Source organism: Egretta garzetta, unplaced genomic scaffold (genome assembly GCF_000687185.1).
Source record: "Egretta garzetta isolate BGI_Z169 unplaced genomic scaffold, ASM68718v1 scaffold182, whole genome shotgun sequence".
NCBI lineage: Eukaryota > Metazoa > Chordata > Aves > Pelecaniformes > Ardeidae > Egretta > Egretta garzetta.
This window is the reverse complement of record NW_009258767.1, coordinates 420,999-447,933: the sequence shown is the minus strand read 5'-3', so window position 1 is coordinate 447,933 and position 26,935 is coordinate 420,999. Positions and strand designations below refer to the sequence as shown.

Below are 26,935 nucleotides of genomic sequence, written 5' to 3'. Positions count from 1 at the left end.
ATAAATTATGGGGGGGGAAAAAAGGGAACTTGAAATACCCCTGCAGTTGTGAAAAGAATGTGTATTATACATATGGCTCCCAAAAGGGAAAAGAAAACAAACCAAAACCAAAGATAAGCATATAACTCAAGTTCAGAAGAAAAAAAAGTCTATTTGGCAGCTGTGACAAGTTTAGAAGTAGTAATGCATGATTTCAAAATACCACTTTTCAGTGCAATTCCTCACACAAAAATTCCTCAATTGCTTTCAGTGAATGCAAAAAAAAAAAAAAATAAAAAAAAATGCTGTCAACATAAATAGTGCCAGAGAGCTGAAATTTTGAAGATGATCATCAACATGGCGCTGTAGTTTTCCAAACCATTAGGAGAATGTTATGGATCAACTCTGGAACATGCAGTCTGTCTAATCCGCTTGCATCCTCCAATATGGATTTAAAATTCACACAGACTCCAAATGCCCAATTCTGCCACTGTGAACCGCATCCAAGATTACAACTGGCCTTTTTGATTTGTTGCCAGTAGCATGGGTTCCTATTCTGCGCTTTTTATTTACTAATATTTTTCAAACAGATTGCAGTCATACCAATAAAGATGTGCTTTCTATGGCCACAATCCTGCTCCCTAAAAAGTACCCATGATATGGAACGCCTTCAAAACCAAGTCAGATGCAGTTTGGGTAAATTAAGGAGATGCTGTGAGGGATCCTTGATGGGACTGCAGTAACTTGTACGCTCCACAGTCCTCAGTCCCCTCTAGAGGGAGTCCACTGGCTGCTCTAAGGAGTGGAGAACCCTGTCCAGGACACTGCACAATCCTTCGACCTCGTTCCGCCTTTGTTTCTTTGGCTTTTCCTCTGAAGGAGCTGCATGATTTTAGGGAAGGGGTATCATTATCAGGTTTGGATTTCTTCAGAAGTTAAATACCAGTAAGCCTTTTGCATTAAACCTCATCCTTATTTGCCCTCAAACAGGCAGCTTTATTCTCACTATGACTAGTACATCTAACAATATATGCGGATTGAAACAATGACCTATTCACTAAGAACCACGCTCAGACACCACTTTAAGAAAATTTTAAGGCTCAATCTCTGAAGGATTCATTCCAGAGCTGCATATGTCACAACAGACAGAAAAGATCATCCTTTGAAAGCTGAGCTGAATGTACACCCCAGCATGGTAAGAGAAAGTGATCTTCCCCGTATTGAAAAGATTTGTTAGTTCCACCATTTAAAATCTGAAAAATCAGACCTTAATCTAGTCTTACCAAGCACAAATTTCATGTGGTCAGACTCAGCTGCTTTCTCTGCTCATGCTGGAATGGAAGAAGTTAGGTTAGAAGGACTCAAAAAATAAGCTAATTTTTTCCAAATCGGGAGTGTATTTGTTTCCTCGATGCAGAACGAAAAGAGATGAATGACCATGCCTGACTGCTCAGTGCAATACTTTGTTTACATATTTGACATCTTGGTTAAAATAGCTGTATATGTCTTTTTTTTTTTTTTAAATGAAGATACAGAGGTACCTAGTATTGAAAGAAAATATTTGCTATTGAAAGAAGAAATTAAAAGATTCTTAAACAATTGGACTCCTTTTCTTTTCTTGTTAGCAAGAACATTTTACAGGCCAGAGAAAAAAAATCTCAAATCAGAGCAGGGAATGCAACAGCAGTTTGAGAATCAGTACTTAAATCAACAATTCCTATCCTTACTCTACGTACAAAGTAATCCATTACTTCTCTATAGCAGTACCAGACTACTTAACTTCCTATCCTGGCCAATAAAAACTACGATCAGGGCTCCTCCTTATTTTCCCTCATTCATCTTTTATTTAGGGAACAGTGGCCTTAGAGTGTCTGTTCTTCTCCTTATGCCATTTGCTATGGAGGATATAACTTGTGGAAGGAAATAAAAAGGTGCTTTACTTTCTTCTCTAGGTGCATAAGGCAAGCAATGACCCAGCCCTACATATGCTATGTATTACAAAGCCATTATGCTTGCTCTGTGTCTCTTTCTTTTTTTCTGGTGTTTTTTTTTTTTTTTTTAACACCATATGGTACTATTTATCTTTGTGGGTACAAATAAAAATAAAGACTTCTTGAAACCACATTTGATTTATTCCTGACCACTGTAAAATCAGTAATAGAATACACTGTCAAACCACTGGCATGGAATGTGAATAATGTCTATCCTGCATTCTGACTTCCCTCTCTCTCACACAAACACACATGCAACTACATTAAAGAATGAGAGGCAAGAAGAAAGAGTCATGCTGAAGTTAGGATTCACTGTATGCAGCCATTGCAAATGCCAACTACCCAAGCAAGATTCACAAATTCAATTGTTCCAACAGAAGGTCTCAAGGTACTGACAACATTGGGCCAAAGGACCACAAAAGTTAGAAGCATCCTCGAGGAAAAAAGCATACTTTTCCAAAAAGCCAAAGTGGCGAATTAGTATTTTGACACAAGGCACTGCAATGGCAGCCAATTAACAGTACTACCTAGGTTACCAGCAGCTACTATCCAAAAGAATGAGGGAGTGGGGGGAAAAAGTACCAAAAAACCCATACGTAAAGCAAGGTGCTGACTCCTCCAGCATTTACTAATCAGAAAGTGTTTTCAGAATTAGACCCTAAACTATTAAGGTTCTTCATCAAGGTAGCAAATTACTCATGAATCCACAATATTTTAAAAACCTGTGGCTGAATATTCATATTATCCCAAAGTGCTTAGATCGCTTCAAATGGGCACATGGGAAATTTGTGATGCTCAATTTGTGGTTAGTTACTAATGCAGCAACATTTTGCATTAATGAAACTCCTGATGTGCATTAATTACTGTACTGGCTTGTAACACATTTTTGTGCCTATTAGTTTGCTAATATGTAGAATAAAAATAATCATGTATGACTTGTGTGAGCAGGGAAATGTAAGCCGCAGCTCATTTGAATTTAGAAAAAACAGACTACATTAAGAAACCATGCAGTTTCTCACCAGTGTCTCTCGTGCATAAGAAGATGCCATTAAGAAAACGCATCAGCACTTCTGAGTTCCTAGAAATGAACCTACCTTGGAGTCCCTAGAAATTGCTGTGATCTCAGCTGTTCAGCCACATACAAAGACGCTGCTGTTGCCAGTAGTTCTCTTCTTTCAAGATCTGTCAACTTGTGTCCTAGTTTTCAAAAAGCAGTTAAAAAAAAATTAGATAGCAGAGACCAACAGAGACACAAAAAGTAACAACTACCAGTGAGGACACTGTTCAGTCCTTACACATGAAACCTACATCTTTTTCTCCTAAATTAAGATGAGGCTCAGCGTAGCAGATGCTCTGCATTTCAGAGTTTAAATTGCATGTTTTCATACAGATCAGCCCTACTGCTAACATTGGTATCTCTGTTAAAAACAATTTGACAACCAAAAGTTAAAAAAAAAAAAAAAAAAAAAAAAAAAAAAAGAACGATGCTGCAGCATCTTGTTTTCGTTACTGAAATGTCACTAGTTGACATATTGTGCCTCATGCTGGTAAGGAATCCATCTGTACATTAGAACTTACTCAAAATATACAGCATTCTTTCTCAGTACTTTACCTTGCAGAGGCTACAGAATTTCCAGGCAAAAGGGATAGCACAACAATATAAACCCCAGAAATAAATGTGAACAAAACTATTTATCAGCCCTGGGCCATTTAGTGTCATATGCGCAATCATTAGTTTGTGATAATGCAGTCAAAGTCATGTTTGGCACTTCATAAGCAGAAAATGGCTCGAAGTAGCCTACAATCTAAAGGCAAGCAAGCTAACAAAAGTTTGGACAAAAAGGTGGGAACCAGGGTGATTGGCAGGTTTTCTCCCAACCTGGTCTTGTTCCAGAAAGTGAAGTTAATTAGAAATTCAATTGTCCATTCAGCAGCCTAGAAGAGCACAGTGACAGAACTTTTCCTGTCAGAACCTTTAGGTCAGAAACCGCACACCACAGATTTGGTATGAGAAATTGGCAAATAGGTGGCCAAGACTGGTGTCACCAGAGAAGTCAAACAGTCAAAACTGATGTGAGGTGGAGCAAAAGAGAGAAGGAGTAGTCAGTCCATAAGGTAGTGGTAGGAAGCTGACGGAGAAGAGGACAAGAAGTGCAAAGATGAATTGTGATGGAGAAAAAGAGGCAAACTTTATCCTCAGGAGAAAGACTTCACACAGATGAAAGCAAGGGCGTTTCAAAAGCCAGGCGAAAGGAAAAGACAACAAATAAAGTTTTTAAGAAAAAAGATATAGGTAAAACTGAAGATTTAGCTGAAATCAGTTACAACAGAGCTCTCAAAGTGCTTTATGTAGCTGCTGTCTGCCTCAGCAGACCTTCATGTGTATGTATCACAGCAAATGCCATCACCCATGGCAAGCAGAGATTTCACATGAAGGTACGGGAGAAGACGTGGGGAAGTGGTTCAGAAGGCCGTGTTTCCCTGAGCAACTCTGCCCAGCGGGGCACATTTGCTTCCAGTCCTGCAGCAGAGAAACAGATACACAGTTCCCTCCTACACCTCCGCTCTCCCATCGCCTCAGCACTACCGCATGCAATGTTAACTCATGTTCCCCAGTACCGGTCACTAGCGAGTGACCATTTCTACCGGTAGCGTAAAATAAGACTAACACGATCCTCAGGAAAACCCAGAATGGAGATCTCTGAAGAGGACTTTACAGTAACAAGTGCGCAATTTCAAAACAGGACGTCTTCTGCACAGGACCCATCCTTCCACTGGGCACGTTGAACATGGGTAGGTGGAAGAAGCTGCCTAGAGTCCACCTCAGCAATGCAATCATGCCACGGTGATGGAAACACACTCATTACAGTTCCAGCTAACAGTACAAAGGAGCTGTCACAGGCAAAAAAAATGTAAATTTAAAAATAACAAAAGCCAGCAAATCTGCATCAATTTATTTTTAATTTAGTCCACATTAACATATTCTGGCTAAAGATTACTGCAACTTCCTTTGCTCAGTGTTTATTATTTTTTTATCTGCCTTGAAATGGAAATTGTCTTTACTTTAACAAACATATGCAGAAATACAAATGTTGAAAGGTTGAGGAACTGGCTTGAGAAACAAACTTGATCTTCCCTTTGCCAGTTTCTAAAAAAACTGATTGCAAAGTGAAAGTCAAAAAACACTGAACTTTTGTGTTATTTGTGTACATATACAAAGGCATATATGTGCGTACATAAGCCTTATATAATTATACAATACAATAACATCAACTATCTGGCTCTGAAATGTGCCAATTTTCCAGTTGTTTACACACAGTGAAGAAGCTCTGAGATGATTTTTCCAAACTGCTGTATCTGAAATTGGTAATTTGTTTACATGTCTCAGCTAAAGATACATCAGGAAATCCATCCTAAATCCTTCACTTTTCAGGCACCCTGCCTAACACCCGTGACAAGCCCACATGACCAAGACTGCATGTTCCCACCTGCTCCAATACACGCTGCTACTATCAACTCATATAAAGGAACAAGGTAAAACTAGAAGGATCCCAATTTGAAGGTTTTATTGCATGACCTTCATCTTGGATGAAATCAATAACTGCTTTTGCACTTGCTGTGCTGCAAAAACTATTTTCTCCCTCTATCTTCAATAAAAATCAAACCCCAAACAGTGAACAAAGGTCAATAATTTGAAACAGGTTAACAACCGATCAAGAGTTACATTCACCTCTTCATTATCACAAACATGAAAAAGATGTTTATCCATTTTCTCTATTTGTCACTATTTGCATTAGTTGTAGCACAGACGTGGCAAGCAGAGAACCAGTCACGACTGTAGTATTCAATGTGGGCAATTTGCATTTATTTCCTTAAGTCTCGGAGAGAATATAAACCGTCAACAAGAACATACCAAAATCAGGTTTTGGTTTTTGGCAATAAAGATACAAATCTACCACAGAATGTCCTTAGCATAACTTCAGAGGCATATCTCAGAAGCTTGATTAAAGGCTGCTTCCTAAGGATGGCAATCTACCTCTATTACACAAGACAGACTGCCTTAGTTCTCCCAACTCCAGCCCCATTTCCCTTGCCTTCTGCTCTTGCTTTGCTGCTACGCTCACCTGCTATGCTCAGCAGAATTTTAAGCAGTTTTAAAGTTAAATTTTCAATTACATTACTATATTTGGAAATACACAAATGCACCAGATAGCGATACTTATGTTTCCCTTCAAGTCTTATTTTACTTTACAAGCTAACCCTCAGGATTTCAATTGGATGTCATTAGGTATAATTTAATATTCACCATCAATAAAGATATAACAACACAGCCTTTCATGTTCACCACACAGAAGATCAATCTGAAAAGTAACAAAGCTACCTCTGGGGCATTTGTCCAAGTGCTGCCTTGATGGGGAGTGAAATGAGTAAGCAGCAAAGGTTCCCCAGCTTCCAACATGGGAAGTTCTGTCCTTGCTCTTTCCTACCCTCATCACTGCAGACTCCTGGGCTACACTGAGATTTCACCTCCACCATAAAATGCAAATCAGCTCCCAAATCTCCCTGCTCAACCTGGGGTATACGTCCGCATTCTCACTATCATCATTGAACTGAATTATAGAAAGTGAACATAAAACAGGATTAATGGCTATAAAATTAAGTCACAACTGAAGGAGTGGAAACACTGTTGTTCATACTATTTAAAACTAGACCGCACGCATCTATTACTACTAAATCACAGAACCAAAAGGAAGACAAGGAAAAAGTATTTCTCTCTCATTTCCCTGATGTTATGATTGCTTAAATCAATATTATCCCAGTATCCCCCAAGCTGAGTCAAAAAGGTTCATGCAATTACTTTACATAACCAACTTCAAATTAAATTACATAAAAGGTAATTTTTCCCATAACAGTCTCATTTGCATTTTGTCCTAGAAATGTGTTTCCTACTATCAATTACAGGGGAAAAAAAAACCAAAACAAACAAGCCCGGGTTACATGCCTGGGTCTGTTACTTAATACTTGCAAAGTGACTGTTTTCTGATTGGGAAGAATAAAATTTAAAAGCAAAATGGGTAAAACCAAGAGTATAATGCATAATTCAGATGCATACCAATGCAGGCAATGTTTATGTCATTCCTAGGTTCTGTTTTGGCTTGAGTTTTTCCCCAATGAATTTTGAAGTTGACCATTATAGATGTCAATATATACCAAGTAGGCTGGAGCAGAAATCAAAGTTGCATGTTATTTGAGGTTTTAATTTCTTCTGAAGTCCAGCAGAGCTTTGCTCCACCCAGATGGTCATTGTAAAAGACAGACAATATTGTCTGCGTATGCAATCTCAAACCATTTAGAACAGTGAAGATGTCTCTCAGGGAGTTTGTGATCACTTATAAGATGGATGGTACAGCATACAGAAAGGACACCTCTACTATTTTAAATTATAAAGGGATTAGTAACAGACCAAGGAATGTTTCTTGGCTTCACCTGTCAGAAAGAAGAAAGTCAAGTAAGCTATAAATTCAGTCAATTTTTATAATCCAGTAGCTTCATAAAATGAAGACAAAGATTAGATTCCAGTGCGGAGAAGATGAATGGTATTAACAGCAACCATCCTCTCCCTTCTAACAGTAACACAACCAGGGGAAGCTGTATTCCCCCCTCCAACTAATAACAAAGCCTCCAGACTGAAATTTAGAAGTCATATCTACAGTCCCAATTCACCTAAAAAGCGCTTTCGTTCATAACAGAATCACAGAATGACTGAGGTTGAAGGGACCTTGGGAGGTCTTCCGATTATTCAATGCGCCTCCCCTCCCCACTGAGCAATCTCAACATTAAATTCAGACCAGGTTGCACAGAGATTTGTGCAGTCAGGTCTTGAAAATCTCCAACTAATGTGTACCTCACTGAAGAGCCTGGCTCTGTCTTCTTGGGAACCCCCTCAGAGGTACGAGAAGGCTGCCATTAGGGCCACACTAAGCTTTCTTGTTTCCAGGCTAAACAAGCCTTGTTTTCCCAGCTTCTCCTCACAGGTCCTCTGTTCCAACCCCACCACAACCCTCGTGGCTCTTCACTAGACTTAACTGAAGTTTATTGACATCTTTCTTACATGCATGAGGGCGTTAAAACTGAACACAGTATTTCAGGGGTGGTTTATAAGTGTTGAGTAAAGTTGAATAATCAATCCCTTCAACCCATGCAATTATAACAAACACAATGTATCTAAAAGCCTTCACCTCATACACACCCTCTGGAGCCAAACACAATTGCAGGAGAGACACATTTCCTCTTTCTTCCCTTCTGTATTAAAAATCAGTTAGCATAAAGGATTGTCCATCAGAACTTCTGCTCTTCCTCTTCAGGTAAACATGCTAGAAGAGGGGGAAGCAAAGGATTCTTTTTCCTTTTTCCCCCCTGTGTTTGGCTTTTGAAATATCTCTTGCAAAATACCTCATTTCTCATTTGCACCAAATGTCTCTCCCAAAGAGACTGACCAAGCATTTGGGATGTTATTTAATAACCAGGAAAAGTAGACCAAAAAAAAAAAAAATCTCAGCATTCAAACAGATATCCAGGAAAAGATGGATTAACTGTGAAACAGACTGAACCACAAAGAATGTTCCAATGGATAGGGCACTAACCTAAGGATACTTGAGTTTAATTTGTTCTTTGTCAAGGACTCCCCTTAGGTCTTTGTGTCCCGTGCCTATAAAATTGGGATAATAGGTAATATATTCCTTTCTCACCAGGCAGGTTAGGAAGTACAGAGGCATCCCAGGCTGCTTGGAAGCTGTAGAAAGACAGCTCATCTGATAATACTCTAACTAGTACAAGCTACACCTACATGCTTGGTAAACATTTTTGTTCTGCGAGTAAAGTGCTTGGAGGCCACTCTAAGATATATTTGTGTCATCTGACCTAGTCAGTGTTGCTGCACCCGCCCTCAGATCCACACTCCTCCCCAAAACACGCATATGTGCCCAGAGCCATAACCCATTCCAGCTGACCCACTGCCAGCCGGCATTCTAGCCATCCATCCCTCCTATAGACAACAAAAGGGTACGACAGCAGCTGTTTTCCCACACTAATCATACCCTGAGCAAGGTTAGTTTCAGCAGAGCAATATTTTAAAATAACTTGCAATAACCAAACTGGTTTTGTTAATGAATGCTTAAAGAAAGGAAGAAAAAGAGTTAAACCCTGATCATGAAAATTACTAAACATTCCTGTTCTAGACGTAATTTGAAGTGGGCATCACAGGTTAATGGAAAAACTGCCAAGATATTTCTAATAATTAGTTTTTTCTTAACTTACAGTAAAAGCCTTCTAATAAAGGACTTGTACTGAAACCCTTGAAAATTAGTCTGGAAAACAAAGCATCTCTTATTTTACTCTTAAGTAAGACTAAAGTTAATATTTAGATTTGAAGAAAAATGCACATGAGAAATGGGCCAGTACTTCATGCAGTCACCAGAAAGAACACAGCTGACGTTCATTACTTACCATTGATGTAGACCAACAGTGACAATTGTGTAGTTTACAAAAGAAACACACTGGATTGTGCTCAAGCATTAATAGAGCACGCATCTTCATTGAATTTTTTTTTTATTTCTTGAGTTTTCCAAATTTAAAACACAGCTGGTATGGATTCCTACTGTTAATAACAGCACATATTTCTAGGTATTTCCAAATCCGCTTTGGCTACACATTGCTCTATTTTTTTCAGATTATCACAGATCTTTTTTTACAGCTACACATCACTTATAAACAAGATATATGAAGCTACCTAATTTTCAAATCCTCCTAGCAAAGTTTACCCTGGGTATTTATATTAAAAAAAAAAAAAAAGTTAGCTGAAGTGAGTAGAGGACTTATATTGACTAAGTTATTTGCCTTTGTTTCTCTTGCTGAGCTTCTACCCGTGATCTGTCCACCAACCCTTGCTTGCCTTCAACAGTTCTCACCAGATTCTTTGCATTTGCAGAAATATTTTTCAATAGGTAAAAAACTATCCTCTAATTCAACTCACCGTTTTTTTTCTAAGCCAGAAGGGTCTGATCCAGATCAAACTAAATCATTAAAAAGGCTCTCAATTACTTCAGTGAGCTTTGAATCAGTACTCAACTTGAAATATAAATGCTTTTTAATAACGATATCTGCATTTTTCAATCATTAAGAAGGCTAAAACCTGCTTGTATTTGATACATGGAAGGAGAAGAGTGAGATTTTCCATACAGCAAGAACAAAGTCTAGTCCTTTCACATGTGCCATTCATTAGTTTCTATTATTAACTGTCACCGTATCTCTTCTTGTGTCTTCTGGTGTCTAGAGCAAAAGCTTATCTTTAAGACTCTGTTAATACAATATCACTGTTTACCTCAGGCTGCAACACTAATCAGCCATTTGCATCAGTGTGTATGTGCACACAAATACCAGCATATACAGTTCAAGCCAGATGACCCCAAAACAACTTTCTTGTCAGCCCACAAATTGCGGGATGACAAGTAATTAACCGATTATACACAGGTTAACTTTGCAATATAAAATATTAAAACAAGAATAAAAGACCAAAAGACAAGAGTGCTTTTCAGTAGTCAAAAATACAGAGCAAGGGGTATCCTCCTGGGTCAGCAAAACCCGTGACAGCTTCTTACAAGTGACCAAGGGCCCCAACAGACACGTTATCACAAATAAGGGTAAAATGGTCTATGTTTTTATTGTTCCCAGTTGTGTGTGAGGTAAGGCTGCCTTTTCACAACATGGTATAAACCTATCTAACACCTTACATCCTCGCCTTTCTTCTCCATTGCTCTCTCCCCACTCCTAGCCTTCCACTCACTTTCCACTCTGCTGGAGTTCACCAGATTCCTTCATCAGCTAAGTCAACCCAAGAACTCTCAAAAAACTGCCCCAACAAAAGCAGCAACAATTAAAAATGCAGTTTTATGGTGGTTTAGGGAACTGAATTCGCTGAGGAAAGGGACTGAAAAGTCCCAGAACCATCAAAAGAGACAGGACATGAGATTCTATATTAAGGTGTCAGGGAAGGGAGACAGACCAGCTCATCAGCAGCACTGAGCTTTCAGAGCAAATCAGAGTACCCTCAAGCCTATGCTGGATGAAAGCCAGCTGAGTTACTTGAAGATTAGCTAAATACATCTTAGCAAATACAACAAAGAAACTTTTGAGCTTCAACCATCACAAGCTGACTGCCACCCAAGGTTACTAACTCCTATTGCTTTGGTTGCAGTCAGGAGTGCAATAACAAGCTGGATGCATTAATCCCACCTGTAGGACTGTATCACACAGAATTCTCAATTACATCATGACAAAGTAGTTCTGTGGATGAATATTCTTTGCAAACTCACACACTGAGTCCTCAGGTAAAAAAAAATCTGTTCTGCTCCTTAATGAGACCACAATTTGGCAAAGTGCCAGTCATGCCCAATGACTGCCAATCAGGCAGTGACATCTCCAGAGCGGGATGAGGATTCTGCCACATTGGATTAATGATGAATGGGGGAGAAAGGTATCTCCATGGGATTCATAAAGGACCCATGAATGATGGGCTATAGACATTGTCTTTTTTTTTTTTTTTTTAATAAATAAAGAATAGGTTCTGCCTGATGGATGCCAACTGAGGCGTGAGGCCTGTATAGAAGGACTGAAACTCTGACCACACAGGTCAAGAAAACATCTATAGCAGATTGGCTGAGAGAAAAGACAACCTTTTAAAATTTGATCCTTGCAAAAGGAAACCAACCTATTTGTTTACTTACATTTCTCTACCAACTGTTGTCATACATTTTTGCAGCTGAGTTGTTTGGGATATTGTAAAGAAACATTTGCATTTTTGTTTATGTTAACCTAGTGTATGAGTTAATAATTTCAAGGTGATGCCCATTACTGTGTGTGTAATGAGTATTAAGACTAGGTTACTGAAATACTCTGATAAAATACCAGATCCTCTTGACAGTGCGACAGTGAATACAAAGGGTGCCAAAAGGTGATTCTAAAGATGCTGAACAAACTCACTGGAGAAGCAATAGTGTTGAGCAAAGAGAAAGCTTATCTTCAGTTAATGGTAGGAGCACTGTCTGTAATGAAGCACAACAGCATGGTAGAGTTGAATTGATGTTTACTTTACATATTTTGTATCACCTATAAATTGTTTTTCTTGACTTCAGATGTACTTAATTTACTACTTTGTCACTACAAGTATGTATTTTGCCATCTCGAAAGTAAAGTAAGTAACTGTTTCAACTATATTATGCATTATTGAAAAACTCTAATTTCATGTATGCACAGATACATTTGAGGAAAAAAGAGTAAAGGCTGATTGGGGAACTTGTCAGTCTATAAATATAAAGGAATAACAATCAGAAACACCACCTCTCAAGAAAAAAAGAAACAAATGGAACAAACCTTTAAAACCATCAGGATAGACTTCAGGAAGGAATTTAGTGCTGATGTCTCCTTGAACAAAGCGTGGATGGATGATCACTTCTCGCAGTAAAGAAATATTGTGAGCCACACCTGAAAAAAATCAATACAAATCAGGTAAACATATTAATCACAATTACAGTAGGAAACAACTTGTAAAAGTATTAGCTCTTATCTTTGTAGAAGAAATACTTGTTCACAACTTAGAGACCATAGAACTGATGTAATCAAATGCAGATATAAGAGTTTTGTTCGGCTCCTGCTTCAAGATACCCTCCTTAAGAATTCAGTTTAATTAAGAAGCAAAACCTTCCAAATTTTCACCTCACCAAGCCTAATTGAAACACCTAGTTAAGTCAATGACAGCAAGTACAACCAAAGAGACCTTTGGTTCAGTCCTAACAGATGTAGGCAAGACCAGAGCCATCTCCTTGAAATGACAGGCTAGTCATGACCTTAAGTATCAGCCCAGTTCCAGTGAACCCTGGTCCACCTTGTCATCCTGCCACCTTATATAGGCACACTCCCGTGGAAGATGCATGCCATGTTACACTCCAATCATAGTAATGAAAGACAGTAAAAGGTTTTATCACTTATATATAATTTTATAACTTTATCATTTGTAAGTAGTAAGAGACTCCTGTGGAACTTATAAAACAAAGAAATCTATTGCTTGCTCCTTACAGACCTCTATCTAACCTTGCCTGGCCAATTCTTTTATCAAATGCCCCGTTCCCCCTTTAGCACCATTCCATGGACTCTGCTAGGCATATAGCTCCCCCCAAAAAAATTTTTTTTAATTAAAAACTTACTTATCATAGAGCCCTTATCGCCACCTTTTTCCTTTAATTTCTTTGAATATTATATATTCTTTTTCTTTTTTTCTGAATTTCTTCATCTCCTTTCATTCCACTTCTCAGCCTGTCTCGTCTCTTTTTTTTTTTTATATTTTTCTTTCTCTTCTTTTCCCCTGCTTTTTGTGCCAGCAAAGAAAGACAACTTCTAACACATGCAATCTAAAGCTACACAGCTCAAAGGATGCTGCCAGTGTCAGTCCAATGCTTGCACACAAAACAGTAAGTCCTTTGCCCTTTCCTCAGATGAGTAAAAGATTAACTTGTTTCTTCAGAGAGGAAGGAATAAACAATATCCCATTTCCAGAGTAGGCTGGAAAAAACATAGTCAGGAGCAGATGTCAGCACAAGATACGTACTCAGGATGGTTAACACTGGAAGGAGATTGCCTAGGGAAGATTCTAGAGTCAGTGAAAGTGTTTAAAGACAGGTTAAAGAAACACCTGTCAGGATGCAGATATAGCTGGTATACCTTAGTTCAGGCAGTGGGACTAGATGACTTTCTAAAATTCTTCAAGCTCTATTTTTCTTTGAATTTAACATGGCTGCATAACTAAATTAGTAACTTAAAGCTAAACTGCACTTTGCCAGAAATACTTGCAGTTTAGCACCAAATATGATGGTCATTAATAATCCTTTCACTGTAGTATTAAATACAAAGAAGTCTATATGGGAGGTGGGAGAGGAAAGGAGGTGCAAAAAAATCCCCGAGAACAAAACCCCCCAGATAATTTAAATTATTTTCTGCTTACTGCACTCGGAACAATTTTCCAAGAGAAGATACTTTCTCTTCTGAGAGTAGCACACAGATCATCTCAGGAAAGGGAAGTTTAAGATTATGCAGGTAAGAGAAAAGCACCATCTTTATCTCAACTGTCTTCTCAAATTTGGAAAGAGATTGTAACAGAAAATTTGAAAAGCCACCACAGTTCAATCCCAACATGACTACACCGAATAACACTGCCTCATAAACATTAATACTTCTTAAGAGAAGCTGAAATAAATGTGTAATTCAGGAGGATAAACTCCAAGCGTTGGCTGCAGCTGTTCCATCCATTCCAGGTATGGATAAATGAGGAAGCTGCTGTAGGGAAGAGGTTATCCAACCTCAGCTGTGCAGCACGCGCACATTCTCACCCTTCAGGAAATACAAAGTCATTCAAATTCTTTCCTCTCAGCGTCAGAGGGACAGGCAACTCCAAATCACCTCATGCTTTCCAGGTCACATGAACTTTGGTGTAAGGTGCACGCCATGAAGTAAAAAACGCAGAGCACATCACAAATTAGTTTATCTTGTAAAAATTTGTCTGTGCATCCATATCTCTTGTAAAGCACAAGATTCTGCACTTCAACTTTAGATATGTTTACTTAGAAGTTATTATGATTAATACAGCGATGACATGACTGAAAGTTATTTGCACATTTTTTTGAATAGCTCTAGTTTAAAATAACATGAATAGCAAGTCATTGTAAACTCAGGTCTCTCAACTGTAAATTAAGCTATTACGGATTTCTTCCCCTATCGAGAGCTCACCAATGCAAAAACACCAGCAGTACAGCAACTGCAAACTGCTGTAGCTACAGAAGCAGATTCTTTTGCACCACTTCTTTTCCCTTTGTGTTTTTCCAGTTTAGAAGCATGAATAACATTCTTGTTATTTTATATGCAGACCAGTTCAAACTGTTTCAAAGCTATTTTCCCCTACAGTCTGCCGCTGGTGTGAATTTTCAAGCTCTCTGTGTGGCCGTCACTGAAACCACTTTCAACATACAGAGTCAGATTCAGCCTCACTGAATCATGAAGTCATAAGCTTTAAAGACTAGTTCATGATCCATTAAGTAGCACATTACACAACCAGTTCAATGATGACAAAATAAAAATTTGACCATTTGATTAAAAGAGGATCAGCCTCCTTGCTGCTTGCAGCCTATATATATAGTCATTTATGGACCCTGATTTCATAAACACTGAATGAAACTCACATTGCATCTATACTAAATAAAATATTTGAAAAAATCTTATGCTAAATGACTATAACTTGGAAACAAACAGTCTTTCTTTGGCCGCTACAAAATCCCCCCAAAATTTCCCATTTGAATAATAAGTTGAAATATGAGAGATTTTCATCTATTATGTACAGCTTCAGGTCTGTAATTAGAAGACAAAGAGGAGCTCTTCAATGCTCCCTGACTTTGAATCCAGAATTTAAACATGCTACAATGTGTAACCAGATCATTTCATGTTTTTCTTTCCTAAACTGCTATAAGATCCCTGGTGAGATGATGGCTGATGACAGATGACAGAGCTTGGTGTCTCAACTGACTGCCCCAAAAGACCCGAAATCAAAAAAAATACTATGAGTATCTTAATTATTTCCAACTCATGTGCAGCAGAAAAACCAGAGGCTTCTGCAACATTCTGAGCTCCAAAATTCCTTTAACAAGTTCAACAGAGCAGACAAGCCTAGGTGTTTGGGAAGCAATATAACATATGTATTTCACATATGCAAATTAAAATTTTAATGTGGAACGGTTTCCCTTTAAAGTACCATGAAAGGCTATCTTTATCAGTCCCCATGATCATTATGTGAGCAATGACTGTGTGGTTGATCTAATTCTCAAAACTGAGTGGATATCTTTAGTGATGTTCCCAATCATATGGCTTTTTAAAAAAAAATAGTACCAGTGTAATCCTTCAGAAGTCTAGAAGTTTTAGATTTGCAATTTAGCGTGACCTCTGTCAAAGTTCATAAGGTCTCCATCTGCGTGTGAGTAACTGCTAGGCTACAGAAATATGGACCCCTAGAGCAGCTTGCTCCTGACTACCTGCTGCTTCCAAAACACTGGCCAGACATTAGCCCCACACTCTCAAAGGATCAAACAGAGGCTAACAGGCAGTGCTTATTTCATGCAAAGTTAGGCACTAAACTGAAGTATATTGTATTTATGTTGCAGTGGTTTTCAGGGAATTTTTCTTTTTCTTGACCAGGTCTGCAGTCTGCCAGGAACAAAATCACATTTGTTAACCTGACAAGCCATGACATTTCCAACAAACAAACAAAATCCTAAACTGTATCAATTTATTTCCCCTCCAGAAAACAAAATTTCACTTCAGCATCATTTTTTTTACACTGTTAAGACTGATGCAGAACTGCAGTTACAGTTATATTTTTCTTTTCTCCAAGTCAAAATATAATAAAAAATAATAATCAATGTTCCTTATACCTCTATTTTTTTATTTCACTTGGCTGTATTCTTCATACAATATTACATCAGTAGAAGCTCAATCTAAAGCGTACTCCTTGGATTTCAGCTTTGACATGCTATTTTCCAGAATACATTTGTAAAAGAGAGCAGACTAGCATTTAACTTCTGGAGATATAATGAAATAAAAGAATTTATATGTTTGTATGTTTTACATATAACAAACACGTATTCCTGAGGTTCAATTAATTTTCCAGTTAAACTGTAGTTATTGCCTAATAAATACATGAGCACATTAAATAATCACATAGCTCACCAGAGCTGATTAGTAACCACTATTTGAAGAAGTCCTCATTAAAAAACATAAAATAAAATTATAATTAGAAGAAATTGCTCCCCATACTCCCTGTCTCTATCTTGCCTCCTTCCCTTCCTCATTCTCTGGATTACATTTGCCTCAAAACCTGCTAAATTTACCAGATTTTTCATTAACTTACAAACTGTAGCCTAACTCCTAACCTGTCTTCCCAAAAAAAACCAATGAAAAAGACAATAAAACTAATTTTATAGGAAACAAAAATTTTATAGCAGGTTTATGAACAGGATATCACGCAACATTTTTACTCACTAAAAATCAGAACTTGGAATGCCAAGGCACAAAACCATAGGCAATGTTTTCACTATAAATATTTACTGACACTAAACATATTCAGTGTTGATTAGCCTTTTTACAGTATTAAGCTTCTGTCATCTTGACATCTGCAAACACAAATCTGCATTTATCCATGTAAACTTAATTGGAGTCCTACATGCCTCTCTGTAGATAAGCAGTTGAATATACTTAACTTGCTGATAATTTCAAATTGTGCTAAGTGGAATAGAAATCTGCATACTTACTGATTGCAAAAACAACGTGTGGAGTACAGTACTAGAGGCTTCTCTTTTTAAAAAAATAGCAAAGCTAAATTATCACCCATCAATTTAAATGCTGCATAATGCTATGAAGTTATGAGGCATCCCAGTTTATTTCTCTCACCAAAAAAAAAAAAAAAAAATGTTAACCAAGCTGCGCTGAGCATTATGAAACAAGAACATTATCACAGATTTGCACAGACCATGAAGACACCACTTTCAACACATGAACTTTTCAAAGTCCATGTGACAGCTACCCAGCTAGCCTCCACGTTTGCAATTCCATAAGTTGTCATATTATTCCCTAAAACCCTCAACATTCAACTGTTTGTCTTTCAAAGCTTGCGTTTTGCTTCAATTCACTTCAGAGCTGGCCATCTGCCTACGAAGTCCTACCCCAAAAGCGAGAAGAAAGGCTTTTTGACCTTTGTAATTTTAATACACAAACATCCACATTAAATTCTCACATAGGATCAGTACACCATTGACCCTCAGAGCAAAGCACATATTTCAATTAAAACATTAATTCATTTGGATATTAAAGTCTGAAGCTCACAGAACTCATAGACCAGAGTAGAGGGAGAAAAGAAGGGAGGGGGAAAGCAGATAATACATGATAATATCCTACTGTAAAAATCACTAGTTCAAACAGAAACTAAATTTTGTACTGCATGCACTTCTGAACCTCTTAATAAGATTAAGTAGTCCATTATTTATGGTGTTAGCAAACACATATGAATGTTTGAATCATTAGAATAATTGGAAGCAGAAGTTAAGCAGGCTTTGTCAAGAACAAGTGAAAGAAAACGGATGGCCATCCTGCCATCACCCTCTCCTCAGCCACCCCTTTACTCTGAAGGAGGGGAACAGAACATGAGGACAACATTATATCTAAGGGGCATAACTAGAAATAACAGCACTTGTCTTTCAATGCCTCTGCAACCTGGCACACTGTAGTGTCTTGTATTTCACTGCCACAACTCTCTTCTTCTTAATTAAAAACCCAAAACCTCTGACAAAAAAAAAAATTCCCTTCTCCTGCACCAGTAACATCGCCTTCCTCTTTTACCTGATCAGCCTGTACTTCAATTGCCCATGCCTCTTTCTCCTCCACACTGCAGTAGTCTATAGCCCTTCCCAAACTAAACACCATAACATTCCACTGACAAGCTGCCATTCCCACTCCCTCCCCTGCAACCAGCTTAAGGAAAAAAAAAAAAAAAAAAAAAAAAACACCACACACATAGGAGAAACAGGAGAATCTTCCCTTGTGCCAGCACCTGTGCTCCAAGCTGATGTTACCAAGCATCCTGCAATGGTCCCTTCTATTGGTTTTGAACTAAATTTGTTGCTTTCCCTTCTTCCATTTCAGTTGCCACACTGACACACTTGGGAGCCCACTGGTCCCTGTTGCAAAGGGTCAGGGAACACAGAGATTCTTGCAGAACTCCTCAGCCCCTGTTCCCCCTGCTATGCAAAGGGGAGGATCCACAGTTCAGTTGCATGACCTGTTGCAGCACTTCTTTTAAAACATAACCAGGAAAATGAGGCCTGTTTCATTCTTCTTTAAAAACAGATGCTACATGCCTTTTGCAGGAAAACCAGCTTACACACAAAGATTGTTTTGTTCGCAGTGCCAATGAGCACACTTGCATACCTGCATGGGATCTGAACACAGGAGAGTATAAAACTCACAAGGATCACTGCCATTGCCATTGAGAAGTATCTTTTAATATATAAAAGACAAAATCATTCAGTAATTGATGATGTTTGGATTTAATTGAAGTTTATTGTGAAAACCTTTGTACCTGAAAATTAATTTCTTTGAAATATATGATAAAATACTAAAATTAAAGGGGTTGTTGTTATTGTCGGGTGCTTTTTCTTGGAAAGCCAAGGCCTCCTCCACAATACTAAGCACAGTACTCTCTGTCCTCCCAGTTGGTGTGTTTGCAGCTGCAAAAACTCAAGACAACAGTTTCTGCTGCCACTGTTCTGGCAGGTCTCCATTCATATCACGAGAGTTAACTTCTGTATTCCCACTCCCCTCGGAGAAGTGATAAATAGGTGTGGTGAATGTCTGTTTTCTTTTCTATGATTGCTCTTTTACCCCATGGTGGAAGATCCCCCTGCCCTGGCTGGTGACTCCCCTTATTTCCCCCTCATGTCTATTCCTTCTTGCTATATCTGCTGCTTACTCTTTCCTCAGACATTCCTTTTTCTACTCTTCTTCCTCCCAAATGGTCTAATACATTCCTCTCTCCCCACGGCACGCAGGATCTCAATAGATAACGGTTGACTTTACACAAAAACTGTAATTTCATGTAACTGCTTTCTATTTGAATCGGCAGGGAAGATACAAAGCAAAGAGAGGTCAAAGGAAAGATTACAGGAATCTCTGCACTCAAGGATATGAGCTATCTGCCCAATGAGACCTCTGATGATCTGATAATCAGTTCTACTTGCTGCATAAATATGTCCATTTCTTTTATTTAAATAGATAAAACCAATTTTCATACATAAACTTTCCAGAACTTCATACTAGGTTTTATATACACCTTTTAAATGAACATATTATTCAGCATCATAAATTACGTGACAAACACATGCTAAAATCTTAGAGAAACTGAGAAGGAAATCACATCACGTTTACACATACAGGAGACACACTGAAAGGCATTCTTCCAATACTCTATTTCTGTTGTTCAAATTAAAAAGAAGAAACAAAACCTTAAGTTTCTGAAGGAAAGTGGCATAAAACAAGAGGAATATGAACTACTAACAACAGTGCAAGCTCACAGGAAACAATTCATGCCTCATCCCCATGAGCAACAGTGCTTCTATGCTTGACCGACGTCTTGAACTTTTCAGTATTCACAAATTCTCCAGTAACCACTGGACAAAACAAAAAGCGTATCTGCTTGAGAAAAATCTGGGTTAGACCTTGAACATTAATCATCCCTGAACTATACTGGAAGGCCCATGGATAAAAATGTTACCTAATTAGACTCTTCCTCATTCAGAAGTCTCAACTGAGATTTTGAGTTCAGATTAATTCTCAATAGAGGAGTCAGTTCCTATCAGAATAATTTAGACTGTAAAGGACATTAGGAGATCATTTAATCCACTCCACCACTCAAAGAAGTGCTATCCTAGACTTTCACCTGCTGCCATTAATAACATTGTAGATATTACACAGGAAATATGATGCAGATTACATTCCCATGACCGCGTTGAATATATCTTGAGTTAGTCTCATTGTCAGCATCTACCAACCAACAGACTGAAGAATTTCTTCTTTCAGCATGTGCAAGTTGTCAGCAGCCTAAACTGTAATAAAATGTTAAGTCAATAGGCATTTTCAGAGCATAGAATTGTTGCAAATATCACAATTTGATTTATTCAGCATTTATAACAAGGATACTGCTATTACAGGCACCATATGATGCAGTCTTGGTTGCTTAAAATATTATTTACTCAAACTTCGCGTAAGTCTCCTTTCATTGCAAATATTCAATTACATTTTTGGAAAATGTAATTAATTTTGTTTGTGATGTTGTCAGATTTAACTGGGAGGGACAGCTAAATCATGGATTCAAGGTCCAGTCCTAGAAAACAAGTCAACAAAGACTGTAGTCTGAGGACTTGTTTCCTATAAATGGAATGGAGCTAAAAGGGAATGGGTAACTCTTGGCTATCCTAAAGCCACAGCAGTAGAAATTGAATGTCTGCTCATACAGCCAGTTGACAAGGAACAGCAGAGTAAGTCCTTGCACTTCACGCTGTCAGCATGCCTCAACCCAGCCTGGATGAGTCACCTCCTGGAGGGTCACTGCGCTGCTTCAGTCTCTGGATTCTCTGCTGGGACTGCCACGAATGACATTATATGGTGGCATTTATTCCAAGAGGACACTTGTCTTCTAGGAACTGGATAAAGACCGTTGATTTCATGCAGGTCAGCAAGCAACCATCAAAATATTAGCGACTAAAAGTCCTTACCAACTTTTGCCTGCTTTGAACTGGTGACACAGAAGTGATGGGAAAGACTCCACCTTCCATTAGCAGTCCCTAAGCTACCCATTACATGGTCCTTGACCTGTTACCCAGTCACCCTATCCCATTCCCACCCTACATGAGCAAACAAGCATTTTTGCTTACAGAAATGTTGCAATTCTTGGGAATTTAAATCAAAATTCTCACAATATTATCAGTACAATTCACACTGACTTCAGCTGGTAATGCTTAGCTAAAATGCTTTGTAACTCAGAAGAGACTTGTTACTTACAGGGAAAAATACACAGTCTCTAAAACACGAAGCAAACATAAAAGCTGCTTCCAAGGAAACTGGAGCGGGGGGGTGGTGTTTCAGAAATGGGAATATGGAGCACACTATTCAGGAAGACTATGGTGATGTCTAAAAAGTTATATCCAGGCTCGCTATTCAAATATAAATTCAAATAACTTCAAAGCTAGGTAAAAAACTATTCTGTATCTTTTACTACTAACAACAACTCAATTATGGAGAAGACTTCATGCGAGGCATGTAAGATCAAGGTGGCTTAATATTGTTTTACATAGCACCTAACATTTTAAAGCAAAAATATACACAATCATTTTAGAAAAAAAAAAAGCATGAAATTGCTTCTACTTTTCTGTTGTTTAATTGGTTTTGTTCATTTAAATACCACTATATTACTACTTATGCATCACCTGTTCAGCTTACTTGAACTTAGAGACAACTCCTCTGAGCAAGGAGGAGTTCTGTACATCTCAATGTAGTTCAGAACATGACAATTTCTACAAACCGCCCTATCAAGCATCATTCACTCTAGGCAAGAGAAGAAATACTTTAATATCCATGCATGTTACATTTTAAACAAACCCTGAGAAGAAACTATCAGTTGCATAAAACTACACAAAAATCTTGTTGGTTTTCAAATGGAAACCACTGCTCACCACAACTAAAAAAGCATCTGGAAATCCATCTGCTTTTGAAAACTGTGGTAAATTAAAATTTGTCCTTTGTAATACTTAAAAAAAAAAATTATTCCCTGCTATTAGGTACATACACATCTGTGTAAAATGCCTAAGAACAAACAATTAGGTTCCATCCAATGTGATAACACGCAATAAAAGACCATGCTCCACACAATTCCAATATTCCCAGTAACTATAATCCTTCCAGCATAATTTTCTATTAATTCAAACTGAGTTTGAATCGAGAGCCTGTCTCCACTAAAAACAAAGAACAAACAACAAAAAACCCCACCTCACATCAGTCTAGCTGTAGTGGTATAAATTTCCCTCTCATATAAATTTATTCGGCTAATATACAGCAGGGGTTTACATCAGCACATTGTACTGCAATAGTCTAATGGCTCAAGTTGCACCAGTATAAATCTACTTTAGAGTTATGCAGTTCGTTTACAGTGGCTAATCCTACCACCTATCTAGCTACACTGTGGTGGTGGGATGCTCATTTTCCCCTAGGTAGATAAATCTTTCCAGTCTGACATAGCATCTGTAGTATTCAGCAGACAGCATTAAAGCCAAACCAAGTTTTACAGAAACACTCACGAGGCCTCTCCTGCTCCTCCTCCCAGCCATTCAGAGGAGGAATTAAATAAGTGTTCCAAGTCTTTCTCCCATCTAAAACCATGGAACAACCTGTCCAGCAAACAAAACAAGGAACAAAGGCAGCAAATTCTCCAACAGTTTCCATCCTGCCTACCCCGGTGCTTCAAGTATACTGACTAGTAATGAAAAAAATAACTCCCCCAAACACCCTCACAGTTAAGGGGTAAAATGAAGTTATTTTTTTTTTGCCACATTACAGTCCCTTCTGTAGTCATCCCCAGGAAAAGAAAGGGTAAGAAATCCATTTTTTCCCTCTCCTATGAGTTTTCCTTCCTATTTTCCAAGGACACAGAGGAAGATCTAAAAATTTCTCCTACACAAACCATGATTTCCCACTCTAAAACTTAAAAGGAATTAAAGCAGTCATGGTTGATTCACCTCTGCTGCTTGGAAAGGCTAGAAGAACAGCTACTTCTCCCAGGCAGGCAGTCAGCAAGAGCTGAAACACATTCTGATCATCAGCCTACACCTGTATCTGCCCAAACTCAAACAATTACCTTTGTAATTGAAAATAAGAAAATACATATATATACACAATCAAATACTGCATTGTGATATTATTTTACCATAATCAACGTACTAAACTGCTATAAAATATCAACTGTGTTAAATTTCTTAGTGTAGTGGCCTTTTTTTCCTCCACAACATAACAAATGAATTATATGCTACCATTTTGTGAAAACTCTTAAACTCCTATGAGTTTAAGGAAACGATTTAAATATTTATGTCATAATATTCAAGCAAAAACAATGAAGAAAAAAAAAGAAGTCTCTTTAGATTTGATGTATCTTCTCAGCTTAATTAACACAAGCTTTTCCTGTTTTAATTTGCACTTAAGAAGCTAATTTGCTAATTACTACATTTTCAAGCTGTTTTCTTGAAATAGATGGCAGCCTATCACACTAGGAACCCAAATTTCTGTAGTTACCTCGAATTACGTAATTGTCCAAAGCCTCTTCCATTCTTTTCAGTGCTTCAGCTCTATTAGAGCCATAGGTAATCAGCTAAAAAAAAAAAAGTATTTAAGTTAGTAGAAATGAGACAATGCTTGTCTCTAGCTTCTGAATAGCATGTAAAATGAAAATGGATAGTAGAACTTCTGCAGTCACAAAAACATTTCTCACACATTATTGTAGCTTCGGAGGCTCTCTAAAGCATCAAGAGAAAACTAAGATCTCTTAACCCATTCAGTAAAAGAAGGCCAATCACTTTTGCTTCATAAAACTCCAAGCATGTAAACAAGCTCTCTCTTCTTCTTTAGGCACACAGAAAATTAGAGCAGAGGTTCAATATCTAGTTGATTCTCCTGACTTCTAATGCCCAACCAACTTCCAAGATTTAAGTGTGAATTTTTTTGACAACTGACCTCTGACTGCAATGTCGTATTTTCGTTTTACCAATATGTTACTGATGAATAAAAACTAAATACCAAGAGACACCATCAACCATTACTTTCACTGCTGCTTTTTGGAAGCCGGAATTACTGATATTTTAGTTCTGGCTAGGTTACATTTAAAAAGATAGATTGCCAGCACCTAAGTCTGAAGGTGATGTCTTCTGTTTAAATCAGAATCCTTTTAATAATCAGAAACTGCAAGACAAATAATTATGGTGTCAAAAGATTAAAAAAAAGCTTTAGAAGTGACACAATTTCCTCTACTCCACATCTTCCTTCACTTCTTTCATATTCCCTAGAGGCATGTTATGCTTAGCGCCTCTAAAATAGTGATTTACCAATCCTTTAATATACTTTCTCTCCTTTAAAAGATCTGTGCATAAAATTAGTGTTTCATACCTTTAGAATATTGAAAAATAATCATCAACTCACTTTTGAGATCATAGGATCATAATAAATGCTAATATCGCTTCCTTGTTGTATGCCACTGTCAACACGCACCTTCAAAAAATAAGAAGCAAAAATAATTATATATTGGAAAAAAAATATTTCAACATGAGATCAAGTCTACCTGGCAGGCTTAAAACATAACACTCGTGAAGCTTATCACATGCATTTTTTCCTCTTGAAGAACTAGAGTAATTATTTGTTTTCAGAGAAGCTGGGAGGGGGGAAGGGGAGGTTTTTCTTCCACCAGGAAAAATACTTGCAAGTTATTCTGTCCTTTAAAAGAAAACATGACTGCAATTTTGCGTTGATAGTCAAAATTCTCTTTTGCTCTCCTAGAATGTGCAATAAACACATTAAATTTGGTCTAACCACTTAAGTTGTGTTACACACTCTAAACTTCAACTCTGGATGTATCCAATTCCAATTTAATCCCTGTAATAAAATACAGTTGTAATTATTCTTCTGACAGACACCTGGCATGAAGGATGCCCCTTATAATCACATCTTTTCTGCATCTATATGTAATCATGTCCCCCATGTTCCGCTACAGCCCTTCTGAAGGCTCCAGTAGGAATACGAGTAGGGAGCATTCAGCGGGAACTTTGGAGCTCTGCTTATCAGCTCCATAGGAATACTGATCCTGTGGTTTTCAAGTCTGTAACACTTTCCTTCTTTGCCTCACCCTCTCAACTGTAAACCATTTTTTTTTCTGTTGCTGCTGTTCCCCCGAGGCTTTAATGTTTGCACAGCTTTTTCCATGGCTTTGCTTTGTAAGGACACAGCCCCAATTAAAGCTCTGATTCTGCAATATTCATGGAAAAAAATAACACAAGTTCAAAAATTTCTTTTGAAGAGGCTGATTGCTGTTAACCAGCCAACAAGTTAGTTAGTATATTGCTGATTCTTGTTTTCATCTCTCAGTTTGATTTCATCACTGTAGCAATAAGGTTAGCCATATAAAACTTTTCAAATGAGCAATTTCTGGGGAATAAATATTTATTAAATTGCTGCTTTTGAGCGCTGGCATCTGAAATATTTTTTAAAAACTAATCAAAATAACTCGAGAGTGATAAACGCATTCTGGGGATCATAAGGATGGAGGGCTCTAATCAAAGCTGTTGAAGCAGCAGGGCTCCGATATACAGCACTGCAAAGGGGGTGGGAAAGAGGGTCCTGGAATCTCACTTAAATCTTCACCTGTGGGAAGGAACCTTTGTAATAAACAGCAGCTCATCTGTCTGCAGCAAGGCAGAAAAAGGTCAACGCAACGGCTGTTAGGCCTTTAATATTTTAATTTAGGCAATTATCAAGGGACCACATGTAGAACCTCTTGTCTACAGAATCCACATGAGGGCATGATGATGACTTTATTATCCAAATGACATAAAAAGATACCCTAGCAGGTGTACTCACTTTCTTCAGTAAGAAACACTTGTCTGACCAGTTTTTTTATGACATTATGTTATTTTTATTTAAAAAGCATATATTCATATTTTTATATTTATATATTTATATACTGTTTCTTATATATTTGTTTATTTGTATAGCATATTCATTCATATGTAAAGGTAGTGGCACTTCTGTAGCATTTTTAATCAGATTTTATCTGAATGTGCTTTATCTATGCTTAACTAGGCCCCCCACTACCCATATCAGGTACATTTAACATTAGCTACTGATGAGAAGGTAGTTCAGACATATCATGATAACAGAAGGAACACACAGCATATTTCCCAGCTCTGCTTCTTGTAACTGCTAAACCATCCTTCCTCCCAGGATGTCTGCCTATATATAAAGTCAATGCATACATTCTCACATTCAAATCAGAAAAAAATTAATTTACCTACTCAGCCCAAGATAAATCCCTTGTCCATAATATTTTTTGTAGTATACAACAAATACATATGCAAGACATGAAGGTATGACATACGTACTCCACACATACTTGAAATATACTATGACTTTTGTCTCCAAAGTAGCACCTATCAAGCGATTATTCCAATACAAGCGTTCAGGGGTGCTTTATATACACATACATGTACACATAAGTATTTATACATGTATAA

The 26,935-nt window shown here is 37.8% G+C and overlaps 1 protein-coding gene across 1 annotated transcript in view; it reads right to left on the bottom strand.

Moving 5' to 3' along the window:
- LOC104135673 (propionyl-CoA carboxylase alpha chain, mitochondrial) overlaps window positions 1-26,935 on the bottom strand; it is a 252,781-nt gene that overhangs the window by 58,474 nt on the left and 167,372 nt on the right. The window contains exons 16-19 of the mRNA XM_035889044.1: window positions 24,852-24,920; window positions 23,952-24,027; window positions 12,399-12,509; window positions 3,065-3,167 (exon numbers count right to left, since the gene is read on the bottom strand). Of these exons, the coding sequence (XP_035744937.1) occupies window positions 3,065-3,167; window positions 12,399-12,509; window positions 23,952-24,027; window positions 24,852-24,920 (359 nt within the window). The remainder of the gene's footprint in view (window positions 1-3,064; window positions 3,168-12,398; window positions 12,510-23,951; window positions 24,028-24,851; window positions 24,921-26,935) is intronic.